The sequence below is a fragment of the Oncorhynchus keta genome, chromosome 27 (assembly GCF_023373465.1).
Source record: "Oncorhynchus keta strain PuntledgeMale-10-30-2019 chromosome 27, Oket_V2, whole genome shotgun sequence".
Lineage (NCBI taxonomy): Eukaryota > Metazoa > Chordata > Actinopteri > Salmoniformes > Salmonidae > Oncorhynchus > Oncorhynchus keta.
The window spans coordinates 30,421,891-30,433,512 of NC_068447.1; the positions used below are offsets into that span (position 1 = coordinate 30,421,891).

The following is an 11,622-nucleotide window of genomic DNA, read 5'->3' on the forward strand; positions in this document are numbered from 1 at the left end:
ACAGCACCTCAGGAGTAAATGTCAGTTGGCTTTTCATAGCCGATCATTAAGAGTATCTCTACCGCTCCTGCTGTCTCTAGAGAGTTGAAAACAGCAGGTCTGGGACAGGTAGCACATCCGGTGAACAGGTCAGGGTTCCATAGCCGCAGGCAGAACAGTTGAAACTGGAGCAGCAGCATGGCCAGGTGGACTGGGGACAGCAAGGAGTCATCATGCCAGGTAGTCCTGAGGCATGGTCCTAGGGCTCAGGTCCTCTGAGAGAGAGAGAGAAATAAATAAATAATTAGAGACAGCATACTTAAATTCACACAGGACACCAGATAAGACAGGAGAAGTACTCCAGATATAACAGACTGACCCTAGCCCCACCGACACATGAACTACTGCAGCATAAATACTGGAGTCTGAGAAAGGAGGGGTCAGGAGACACTGTGGCCCCATCCGATGATACCCCTGGACAGGGCCAAACAGGCAGGATATAACCCCACCCACTTTGCCAATAGCATTAGGTCTATGTCTACATAAATGGCTTAGCACCCCAGTGTTGAAGAAAATGTGTTTTTAATTCAAGTCATTTAAGTTGATATTTACAGTTAAAATATATATAAATAATGTAATTGAATTCATTGCTGACAATTTTGGGGATTTTCTGGCCCGGAAAATTAGGCTACTTATGTTTCCATACTGTAAAATCTTCAACGTACTGTCACCCATTGGCGGTATTATTCCTTACGTCATAATTATAGATATTACCACCATCTGGCAGCAGTCGGGCTAGTAAAATATTTTATGAACAGCGCTGACAATAACCCTTTTCATGGCTTTCTGCCTGACATCCTCATGAAGACAGTTGGCAATAATTGGAGAGATCTCGAGTACATTTAAGTACAGGTACAGCATAGGCAACCTCAACAGACCAATATAGTCACATATCATTAATCTTTCTCTGATAGGTAGGAAAGCCCGACAGTCAAAGACACCAAACAAGGATGGTAGACAAAGATCAAACTAAGTTAAGAGGCAAGCCACACTTGTTTTGAACGTCTAAGAAACTGTCTTTGCAAGAATAACCATTTGACATAGACTACTGGTTATAAACTACATGCATAAATCTGTCGTTGGCTATTTTATTGCTATAGTATATGCTCAATGCAAGCTTGTGCTGATTTGTAGACTACAGAAAGTACAGTAGGGGAGTGGGGTAAGTTGAGCCAAAGGGGTAAGTTGAACTTGAGCCTCCCTTATTTCTAGGAAACCACACATAAAAGGTATTATTTATCAGTGAAGGAAGAAACATGAAAAAAGTGGTAAGCAAGTTAGGTAAAACAAATAAAAGATTTTCACCAAGTCAAATTAATTTGTGTTAGAGGTATCGTGATGCTTGTATCTAAACCAAAGTAGTTCATTTTAAGATTGTTCTATGCACCAGTTGGTGGTCTCTATAAGCTTCAATATGAGGTCCTAAACCTAGCATGAAAGTGCATCATTGTAGTTGTGTGGGCTAATATAGTCAAAATGTTTGCCATTGGGTAAGTTGAGACAATGGACATGGGTTAAATTGAGCCAGTGTTTGAGACAATGGCCAGTTAAGAAAATTCAAGTGTTGTCTTCCCAGGTGTAACGCAAGCATTATTGCTTGGATATGAGGTAACAGGACCTGGCCTATGTTAAGTGTTTAAAAAAGTACAAAGTGTTTGGTAGTTGTCAAGCCTGTGTTAAAAGATGCTTAATAAAATGATTAAAAGACAAAAAAAATATTGTGTTTGGGAAATAAAGATTAGACATGTTTTTAAAAAGTAGTGGTAATATTTTATTCTGCACAAAAATGTGTAGGTTGCTTAACTTACACTGTCCCGTGGCTCAACTTACCACATTCCTGGGGTAAGTTGTGCCAAGAGGCCACTTTATATGGACAAGCTGTTTTCAAAACTGTACAATGTTTACATTAATTATGATTATTTCCAGGGATACACAACATCCTGAAATATATGTACTGTAGATGTTTTCAAATGGTTGAAACTGTTATTTAAAGGCTCAATGCAGCTGTTTTTATATCAATATCAAATCATTTCTGGGTAACAATTAAGTACCTTACTGTAATAGATTTACATTCAAATGGGAAAAAATGGCTTTTTAGCAAAAACTATTTCTCAAGCAAGGATTTTGCTAGGACTGTCTGGGAGTGGTTTGAGTGGGAAGACAAAATGAAAACTAGGTTTGGAAATCTCTTTGTTGTTGGTCTATTAACCAATTTACGCATGTTGAAACTCTCGCCCCTGCAAACGTGCCGATTAGAAGGTTGTGTAGATTATATTTTCAACCAACAACTATCAGGAATTAACACTGATCAAATTACTTTTTACAGTGTTAATTGCATCAGCTGTTGTACCGTATGATATAAAACACAGAAAAAATACAAATGTAACCTTTATTTAACTAGGCAAGTCAGTTTTAAGAACAAATTCTTATTTTCAATGATGGCCTAGGAACAGTGTCTTAACTGCCTGTTCAGGGGCAGAACAAAATATTTGTACCTTGTCAGCTCGGGGATTTGAACTTGCAACCTTTCAGTTACTAATCCAACACTCTAACCACTAGGCTACCCTGACACCCCATTGATGATTACACATGAGCTACACTGTTAGAATTTAAGTGAGAATTTATTTAAGTTTTAGAAGAAAATTTGAACGCACACGAAATGCCTCTGAAGTCATGAACTCAATGATATCACAATATATAAATCAAATTGTATTCGTCACATGCTTCATAAAACAACAGGTTTGGGCTAACAGTGGAATACTTACTTATGGGCCCTTCCCAACATTGCAGAGAAAACGGAAATAGAAACATAATAGAAAAGTAAAACAAGTAATGAGCTCTAGTCAATGAACAGCATTCTCATGTACAATAAGTGTTCCTTTTGTCCAAGTGGGAAAGGACAGTGTGGAGTGCATAGAAATTGCATCATCTGTGGATCTGTTGAGGCAGTAAGCGAATTGGAGTGGGTCCATGGTGTCTGGGATGATGGTATTGTGAGCCATTACCAACCAGCCTTTCAAAGCATGTCATGTCTACAGATGTGAGCTCATAGAAGGCATTTAGCTCATCTGGTAGGCTTGTGTCACTGGGCAGCTCATGGCTAGGTATCCCTTTGTAATCTGTGATGGTTTGCATGCCCTGCCACATCCATTGAGCGTCAGAGCCGGTGTAGTAGGCTTTGCCTGTTTGATATAGGTGACTTAGTTATGCTACTGGGACAATCACCGGATTTTTGATACTCTTATACAGAGTGAATTACAGTAGTGAGTTTTTGTTGTACTTCCAAACACATTATTTCCACTGTTTTATCTAGTGAAGGTTTATTTTATTAAAATATAACTTTTACATTTAAGGTATTTTTGCCACACATTTTTGGTTGTAGAGTAATTACACTGGTTGTTTCTACAACAATTAAGCGTTGTTTATTTAAAAATACCTTTTTTTAAATGAATTTCACATACATTTTTGTCTCACAATGACTGCCCACGACTGACCTTTGAACGGCACAATGACTGAGCAAAGCGTAGTTATTTAATCACAGAGAAATAGACAGAGATAGTCATTTAAACTTTTGAAATGATTCAAGTATTTTGTCAATTGACCAACTGGCATGGTCTTATCTTTTATCGAAATATAACTGTTGCAATTTAATGACCCATTTCTGAAATTAGCCTATTTTTCAATTCAAAGTGTATTGGTCATGTGCACACGATAGGGTGTAAACCGGCAATAGGTTTGATATCGAAACTAGCTATAGCTCTAGGGAATCATTAGTCCAATATTCTAGCGATTTAACGAAAATGTTATCTTTAATTACATCGTTTCTTCCGAGTTTACCTGGATGGCTGACGCTCGATGCAACCCCCCTGGACAGTCTACTCCAAGGTGAGATGTTTGTATCGTTCGAGGCTTCTCCGGGTAAAGGGCCTTCTCCTTGCTTGGTTTGTGCCGAATGCTTTTTTGCAGGTTCCTACTCATGCTGTACGTTTATTTTAAGAACCGATATTTTATAATACAATTCTGTTGATTACATGTTTTGTGTGACACAGGACTTATCGGCGCATGTGGGATCTCTGTTCTCTGTAACCTGTTGAGAGTACACGTATTCTTAGAAGCTGAAAGGTGAGAAACGTATACAACTATGGAATATATGATTTCACTTGGGTCTCAGGCTACACTTCTTGTTATTATCATACCTTTTTAATTACATTGTAGTTAGGCAACTTCAGTATATAGGTTAGGCTACATAGTTAGTTGTAATAGCGTTTGATAAATAAACAAACTGATTGTTGCTATACCTGTTCCCCTATAATTAGAATCTGGATGCAATTACCATATTATAGACAGGGACATTTAAAAACACGTGAGAAACAGGACCAAACCATATAGAAGATGTGGATGTAGATAACTAACCTCATACCTACTAAGGCCTCTTGATGTAGTTTAATAATTTGTGCTATTGAATATTGTGCTTGATTTCATCACTATGAACAAAGACTGTAATGTGATTTACATTGTCAATAGTAATCAATGTATCCTTAGAAATCATTGATTTGTATTTCACTGCTTTGAAATTAATACTTTCTCTACTCAGTTCAAGCAACAAAAGCAGCAGTAAAGAGACATCTATGCAGAAGAAATCAAGGCATCAAGCCAATGCTACATTTGGGCTGAGTGGAACTCTCCAGTTCTTGTTCCTGTCAATGATGCTGGCTGTAGTGGGCTCTCGGGTTGCCTCCCTGGTGGTTCTAGAGTTCTCCCTCAGAGCAGTGTCAGCTTGGGTCACAGCTGGACCAGTGAGGCACTTGCAAGATAATAACATAAATGTCACTTATAATTATATTAAAATCTCTCTCACATCTCCCATTCATCGGCCTTGATCCATCTCTAAATTAATTTCCCTCCTGCTGTCTGAATCTGCAGGAGTCCAGTAGGTTCCTACAGCAGCTGCTGGTCCAGTGCCAGTTCTCCCTGGGTTGTGCCCTCAGCTGCAGTCTCCATTTCCTCCACGAGGGGGCGCCGCAGCGCTGGCTCTGCCTTCTCCTAGCTGCAGGACTGAGCTGGTTCCTGGCCAGCCAGACTGGGCGCCTAAGGCTCCATGTCACTACACTGTACAAACTACACAGTTCCCAGCACTACTGTGGAGTGTGCATTGCACTGCTTACATCAGGTTGCTCTTTGTTACCACACCTGACCAGGGCTCTTATGCTCAGCTTTGCAGTGGCTGCCATTTCCGCCATATCTATAATAAACAAACACTTCCTCTCAGCTACAGAAGCCCTCAGGTTCTGGACTCCACTGACAATCTGCTACACACTGCTGGTGGTGTATATGCAGGGTGAGAGACTGAACATACTGTATCCTGTATGGGGAAACGTTTAAGCAGCAGATTGTCAGATACTATTTGGGTATTTTGTAAATACCACAAAACAAGTCAATTACAAGCATAGTGTTGTCATTCTCATTGAGAAAGCGTTCAACTGATGATAATTATTTTCTACTCAGAGGAGCAACATCGCCAGCCAAGTGGCCAAGCTGTTATAAACACAGTGGTGGTGCGTCTGGGGGGGCTCATGGTCCTGATGCTGACTGTCGGCCACTGGGCAGATGTGCTCCATATCCTTCTGTGCTTCCTGGGTGAGGCTGGCTGTCTGATACCCTCCAGAGACCTGTTGGATGCTACAACACAGGTGAGAATGATTCTCCTTCAATTTACCGTGCTGCTGCAGGTTGCCCTGCATCCATTAATCTATGTAAATATTTCTGTCATTTCAGTTTATCTAACATAATATAAATGTGTGTTTGTATGCAGGATATGGAGGAAGTTCCCAGACATTCCCAGGGTAGTGAGAACCGTAGGAGACACCTGACACCTGGTAAAGACCACCAGAGTTAAGTCATGGGAAGAAACTATTTGTGCTGGGAATCTTTCCTAGCAATAGTCTATTATATTCTATGATTATAAGTGTTGCCTTTTATACCTAGGAAGGATATAATGAAAATAATAATAAAATTGTATTATGACACATCTACTAACCTTTTGAATAAGGTACCTTGCAATAATGTTATTTTCACATAGAAATGCAGAGCTTTTGGGAGATAGGAATGATGCTCTTGCCTTTGTTTTCAAATATCACTGCCATTAAATTAAGCCAGAAGCTGTTTAGAATGCACAGAATGGACCTTATCAGCCCTGAAGTAATCTAACAAATACTGCTTTAGTGTAAAGCATTGGTTAAGGCTACATCATATCATGTAACAGTAGCAGCTGCTGTAACAGTATCAAATCAAATGTATTTATATAGCCCTTCGTACATCAGCTGATATCTCAAAGTGCTGTACAGAAACCCAGCCTAAAACCCCAAACAGCAAGCAATGCAGGTGTAGAAGCACTTCACACCAGAGATGTGATCATAATCCCCTGAACACAGGATGTTTATGGTATACAATTTCCTCTACTTTCTTTGGGTAGATTGTATTTCATCACAGGCAGGCTCTCCAGCGCAAGCTATGTCATATTATGTTACAGTGGCAAGGAAATGTAAGTCAACCCTTTGGAAATACCTGGACTTCTGCATGAATTGGTCATAAAATGTTATCTGATCTTCATCTAGGTCACAACAATAGACAAACACAGTCTTCTTAAACTAAACACTGAACACTGTGTAAACATTCACAGTGCAAGATTGAAAAAGTATGTGAACCCTTGTATTTAATAACTGGTTGACCCTCCTTTGGCAGCAATAACCTTAACCAAACGTTTTCTGTAGTTGCGGATCAGACCTGCACAACGGTCAGGAGGAATTTTGGACCATTCCTCTTTACAACACTGTTTCAGTTCAGCAATATTCTTGGGGTGTCTGGTGTGAACTGCTCTCTTGAGGTCATGCCCCAGCATCTCAATCAGGACTCTGAGGTCAGGACTCTGACTGGGCCACTCCAGAAGGCGTATCTTCTTCTGTTGAAGCCATCTGTTGTTGATTTACTTCTGTGTTTTAGGTCGTTGTCCTGTTGCATCATCCAACTTCTGTTGAGCTTTAATTGGCGGACAGATAGCCTTACATTCTCCTGCAAAATGTCTAGATAAACTTGGGAATTCATTTTTCCAGCGATGATAGCAAGCTGTCCAGGCCCTGAGGCAGAAAAGCAGCTCCAAACCATTATGCTTCCTCCACCATACTTTACAGTTGAGGTGAGGTTTTGATGTTGGTGTGTTGTGCCTTTTTTTCTCCACACTCTTTTTTCCTTCCAAACAACTCAACTGTAGTTTCATCTGTACACAGAATATTTTGCAAGTAGCGCTGTGGAACATCCAGGTGCACTTTTGTAAGCTTCAGACGTACAGCAATGTTTTTTTTGGACAGAAGCGAATTCTTCCTCCCATGAACACCATCCTTGTTTAGTGTTTTACGTATCGTAGACTTGTCAACAGAGATGTTAGCATGTTCCATAGATTTCTGTAAGTCTTTAGCTGACACTGTAGGATTCTTCTTAAACTCACTGAGCATTCTGCGCTGTGCTCTTGCAGTCATCTTTGCAGGACGGCCACTCCTAGGGTGTAGCAACAGTGTTGAACTTTCTCTATTTATAGGCAATTTGCCTTACCATGAACTGATGAACATCAAGGCTTTTAGATATACTTTTGCAACCCTTTCCAGCTTCATGCATATCAACAATTCTTAATCTTTGGTCTTCTGAGATCTCTTTTGTTCAAGGCATTGTTCACATCAGGCAATGCTTCTTGTGAATAGCAAACTGAAATTTTGTGAGTGTTTTTTAGGTCAATGCAGCTCTAACCAACATCTCCAATCTTGTCTCGTTGATTGGACCAGGTTAGCTGACTCCAATTAGCTTTTGGAGAAGTAATTAGCCTAGGGGTTCACATACTTTACTTTTTTTCAACCTACAGTCGTTGCCAAAAGTTGAGAATGACACAGATATTAATTTTCACAAAGTCTGCTGCCTCAGTGTCTTTAGATATTTTCGTCAGATGTTACTATGGAATACTGAAGAATAATTTCAAGCATTTCATAAGTGTCAAAGTGTTTTATTGACAATTACATGAAGTTGTTGCAAAGAGTCAATATTTGCAGTGTTGACCCTTCTTTTTCAAGACCTCTGCAATCCGCCCTGGCATGCTGTCAATTAACTTCTGGGCCACATCCTGACTGATGGCAGCCCATTCTTGCATAATCAATGTTTGGAGTTGTTTGTCCACCCGTATCTTGAGAATTGACCACAAGTTCTTAATGGGATTAAGGTCTGGGGAGTTTCCTGGCCATGGACCCAATATATCAATGTTTTGTTCCCCGAGCCACTTAGTTATCACTTTTGCCTTATGGCAAGGTGCTCCATCATGCTGGAAAAGGCATTGTCCGTCACCAAATTGTTCCTGGATGGTTGGGAGAAGTTGCTCTTGGAGGATGTGCTGGTACCATTCTTTATTCATGGCTGTGTTCTTAGGCAAAATTGTGAGTGAGCTGAGAAGTAACCCCACACATGAATGGTCTCAGGGTGCTTTACTATAGGCATGACACAGGACTGATGGTAGCGGTCACCTTGTCTTCTCCGGACAAGGTTTTCTCCGGATGCTCCAAACAATAGGAAAGGGGATTCACCAGAGAAAATGACAGCAGTCCAATCCCTGTACCTTTTGCAGAATATCAGTCTGTCCCTGATGTTTGTCCTGGAGAGTAGTGGCTTCTTTGCTGCCCTTCTTGACACCAGGCCATCCTCCAAAAGTCTTCGCCTCACTGTGCGTGCAGATGCACTCCCCCCTGCCTGCTGCCATTCCTGAGAAAGCTCTGTACTGATGGTGCCCCGATCCCGCAGCTGAATCAACTTTAGGAGATGGTCCTGGCATTTGCTGGACTTTCTTGGGCGCCCTGACACCTTCTTCACAACAACTGAACCGCTTTCCTTGACGTGCTTGATGATCCGATAAATGGTTGATTCAGGTGCAATCTTACTGGCAGCAATATCCTTGCCTGTGAAGCCCTTTTTATGCAAAGCAATGATGACGACATGTGTTTCCTTGCAGGTAACCATGGTTGACAGAGGAAGAACAATGATTCCAATCACCATCCTCCTTTTGAAGCTTCCAGTCTGTTATTTGAACTCAATCAGCATGACAGAGTGATCTCTAACCTTGTCCTCATCAACACTCACACCTGTGTTAACAAGAGAATCACTGGCATGATATCAGCTGGTCCTTTTGTGGCAGGGCTGAAATGCAGCGGATTTTTTTTTGTTGAGATTCAGTTCATTTGCATGGCAAAGAGGGACTTTACAATTAATTGCAATTCATCTGATCACTCTTCATAACATTCTGGTGTATATGCAAATTGCCATCATATAAACTGAGGCAGCAGACTTTGTGAAAATGAATATTTGTGTCGTTCTCAAAACTTTTGGCCACAACTGTACACTGTGAATGTTTAAATTATGTATTCAACATATACAAAAATATGATACATTGTGTGTTTATTAGTTTAAGCACACTGTTTGTCTATTGTTGTGACTTAGATGAAAATCATATGAAATTTGATGACACATTCAGAAATCCAGGTAATTCCAAAGGGTTCACATACTTTTTCTTGCCACTCTATATTAATGTGAACCATGTCAACTCATCTTGAAAATAAACTTGTACAAAATGGCTGAAGCATAATGTTGGCACTTGTAAGTCACACAAAATGGCGTTATACAAAATGACTCTTCAGGTTATTTTCAGAAAAGAGGAACAAACCAATCCCATAACTCACTGCATAGAAAATGTCAAATCTAATAGTTTGAATTCTGATTGTTTTGAGTGTCTTCAGACACTCAAGTATATTACGTGTATGAATAATTGGACAATAATTAAATCGAATATACCGAAACACTAAAATGTCAATTATGCCTTCCACAAAAAGCCTATTCGGCGCTGTTTTCCTTGCTGTATGCAGTTCTCGTTTAAATCCGAAATTTATGGCACCCACAAACCAGATTTGTATCAGTCCTTTATCTTTTGATAGCAGTTTTGAGAAACTGTTTATATGCGCCGATTTTATTTGACAGTGGGTGACTTATTTGCCTGCATCCAAAATGGGGCTTTGTTTATTCCGTTAATTTATTCCATGATCTGTTGAAGAAATGTGGATAATAAAACGGTGCCGCATTTTCAAAATAATCCAGGGTCGACCAAGACCGAAGTTGTAAAGGACATTGGCATGGTATAGGTTCGGTAGTTCCACCACAATGTTTTTAGGTTTACGAACATTTTACAATCCACGATGTTATTGGTAGACTTTATTAAGCTGTTCCTTTTTACATCAGAACGATGAATTCGTTGAGTTTACTGGAAAGACACGATTATTTCCAACAGCGCTCAAGTATGGATTTCTTAAAATAAAAATAAACTGTGGGAATTAGAATTTTCCTGTACCTCCTCTGACGGCTGGACTCTACTGTAGTTTATTTCTAGAAATGTCTCTATTGACCCCTTGGTAGCATGCCATACGCATGCGTCCTTGTTCCAAAATGCAGATCCTTTTTTTACCGCATTGCAGCGCATGCCTACGTAGGCCAACTCGTTTTCAAAATTCGTTATCAATCTTTATTCAAACTGTCCATTAGATTTAATGAAACCTTGACTGTAAACTGTATCATTCCTTCAAGTAATTTGATATTTAACTAGCCTACTGCACTTGCAACACCATGGACGTTGACCTATATGCAATCATATCTTATCACATTGTATACTTGTTTTTTTGGACTTGTGCCCGATTTCTGCTGGCAAAAGTGTTTAATTACTGCCATTGTGGTATAGGCACTAAATTGAAATGGCATTGCAACTCATTTACTTATTCAAAAGGGCTCTCGTGACAATTGTGTGATATTATTCTCTTGTTTTCACTCTGTGTTCCTCATGTTGATTTCAAACTATGTTCTGCTCATTCAGAAGAACAGACGTTAGTTATATGTTTAGTTCTTGCAGATATGAAAAAAGTATAGTCTGTTTGTGCTTGCTCCAATACTGCATTTTTCAGGTATAGCCTGTCTTATTCACGGTTCAAATCGGGGTTTGTAGGTGATGGTACTGTCCACCAAATTGGTGGCCCTTCCATTGTGGTTTTGACTAGAAATCTGTTTAATTCCTAATGTTAAAGGTCCAATTCAGCTGTTTTTATCTCAATTTTAAATAATTTATTTGTAACAATTAAGCACTTAACTGTGATTGTTTTCAGTTAAAATGGTAAAAAACTAAATAAATAATAAAGCTTCTTAGCAAAGAGCAATTTCTCAAGCAAGAATTTTGCTAGGACTGCCTGGGAATGGTCTGATTGGGAAGGGGACAACTGAAAACTAGCTGTTATTGGTAGAAAGGTTTTACTCTCTTTGTGGGTTTTTAACAAATTTACCGCCATGCGCATGCACGTGTCTCAGAGGGTATCTTTGTGTCTCAGTTGCTATGTGTGCAACCTGAACTTGTGACGTGTTCCAGGGCATCAGTATTAACACATACATTTGAAGTCGGAAGTTTACATACACCTTAGCCAAATACATTTAAACTCAGTTTTTCACAATTCCTGACATTTAATC

At 39.7% G+C, this 11,622-nt stretch overlaps 1 protein-coding gene across 1 annotated transcript; it reads left to right on the forward strand.

Annotated features, from left to right (window-relative positions):
- Positions 1 to 291: 291 nt before the first annotated feature.
- tmem82 (transmembrane protein 82) lies at positions 292 to 6,069 on the forward strand. The gene is made up of 6 exons (XM_035738497.2): positions 292 to 3,924; positions 4,089 to 4,161; positions 4,634 to 4,835; positions 4,963 to 5,377; positions 5,545 to 5,729; positions 5,852 to 6,069. The coding sequence occupies exons 1-6, from the start codon at positions 3,840 to 3,842 to the stop codon at positions 5,933 to 5,935; spliced, it is 1,044 nt and encodes a 347-aa protein (XP_035594390.1). The 5' UTR covers positions 292 to 3,839; the 3' UTR covers positions 5,936 to 6,069.
- Positions 6,070 to 11,622: the final 5,553 nt, after the last annotated feature.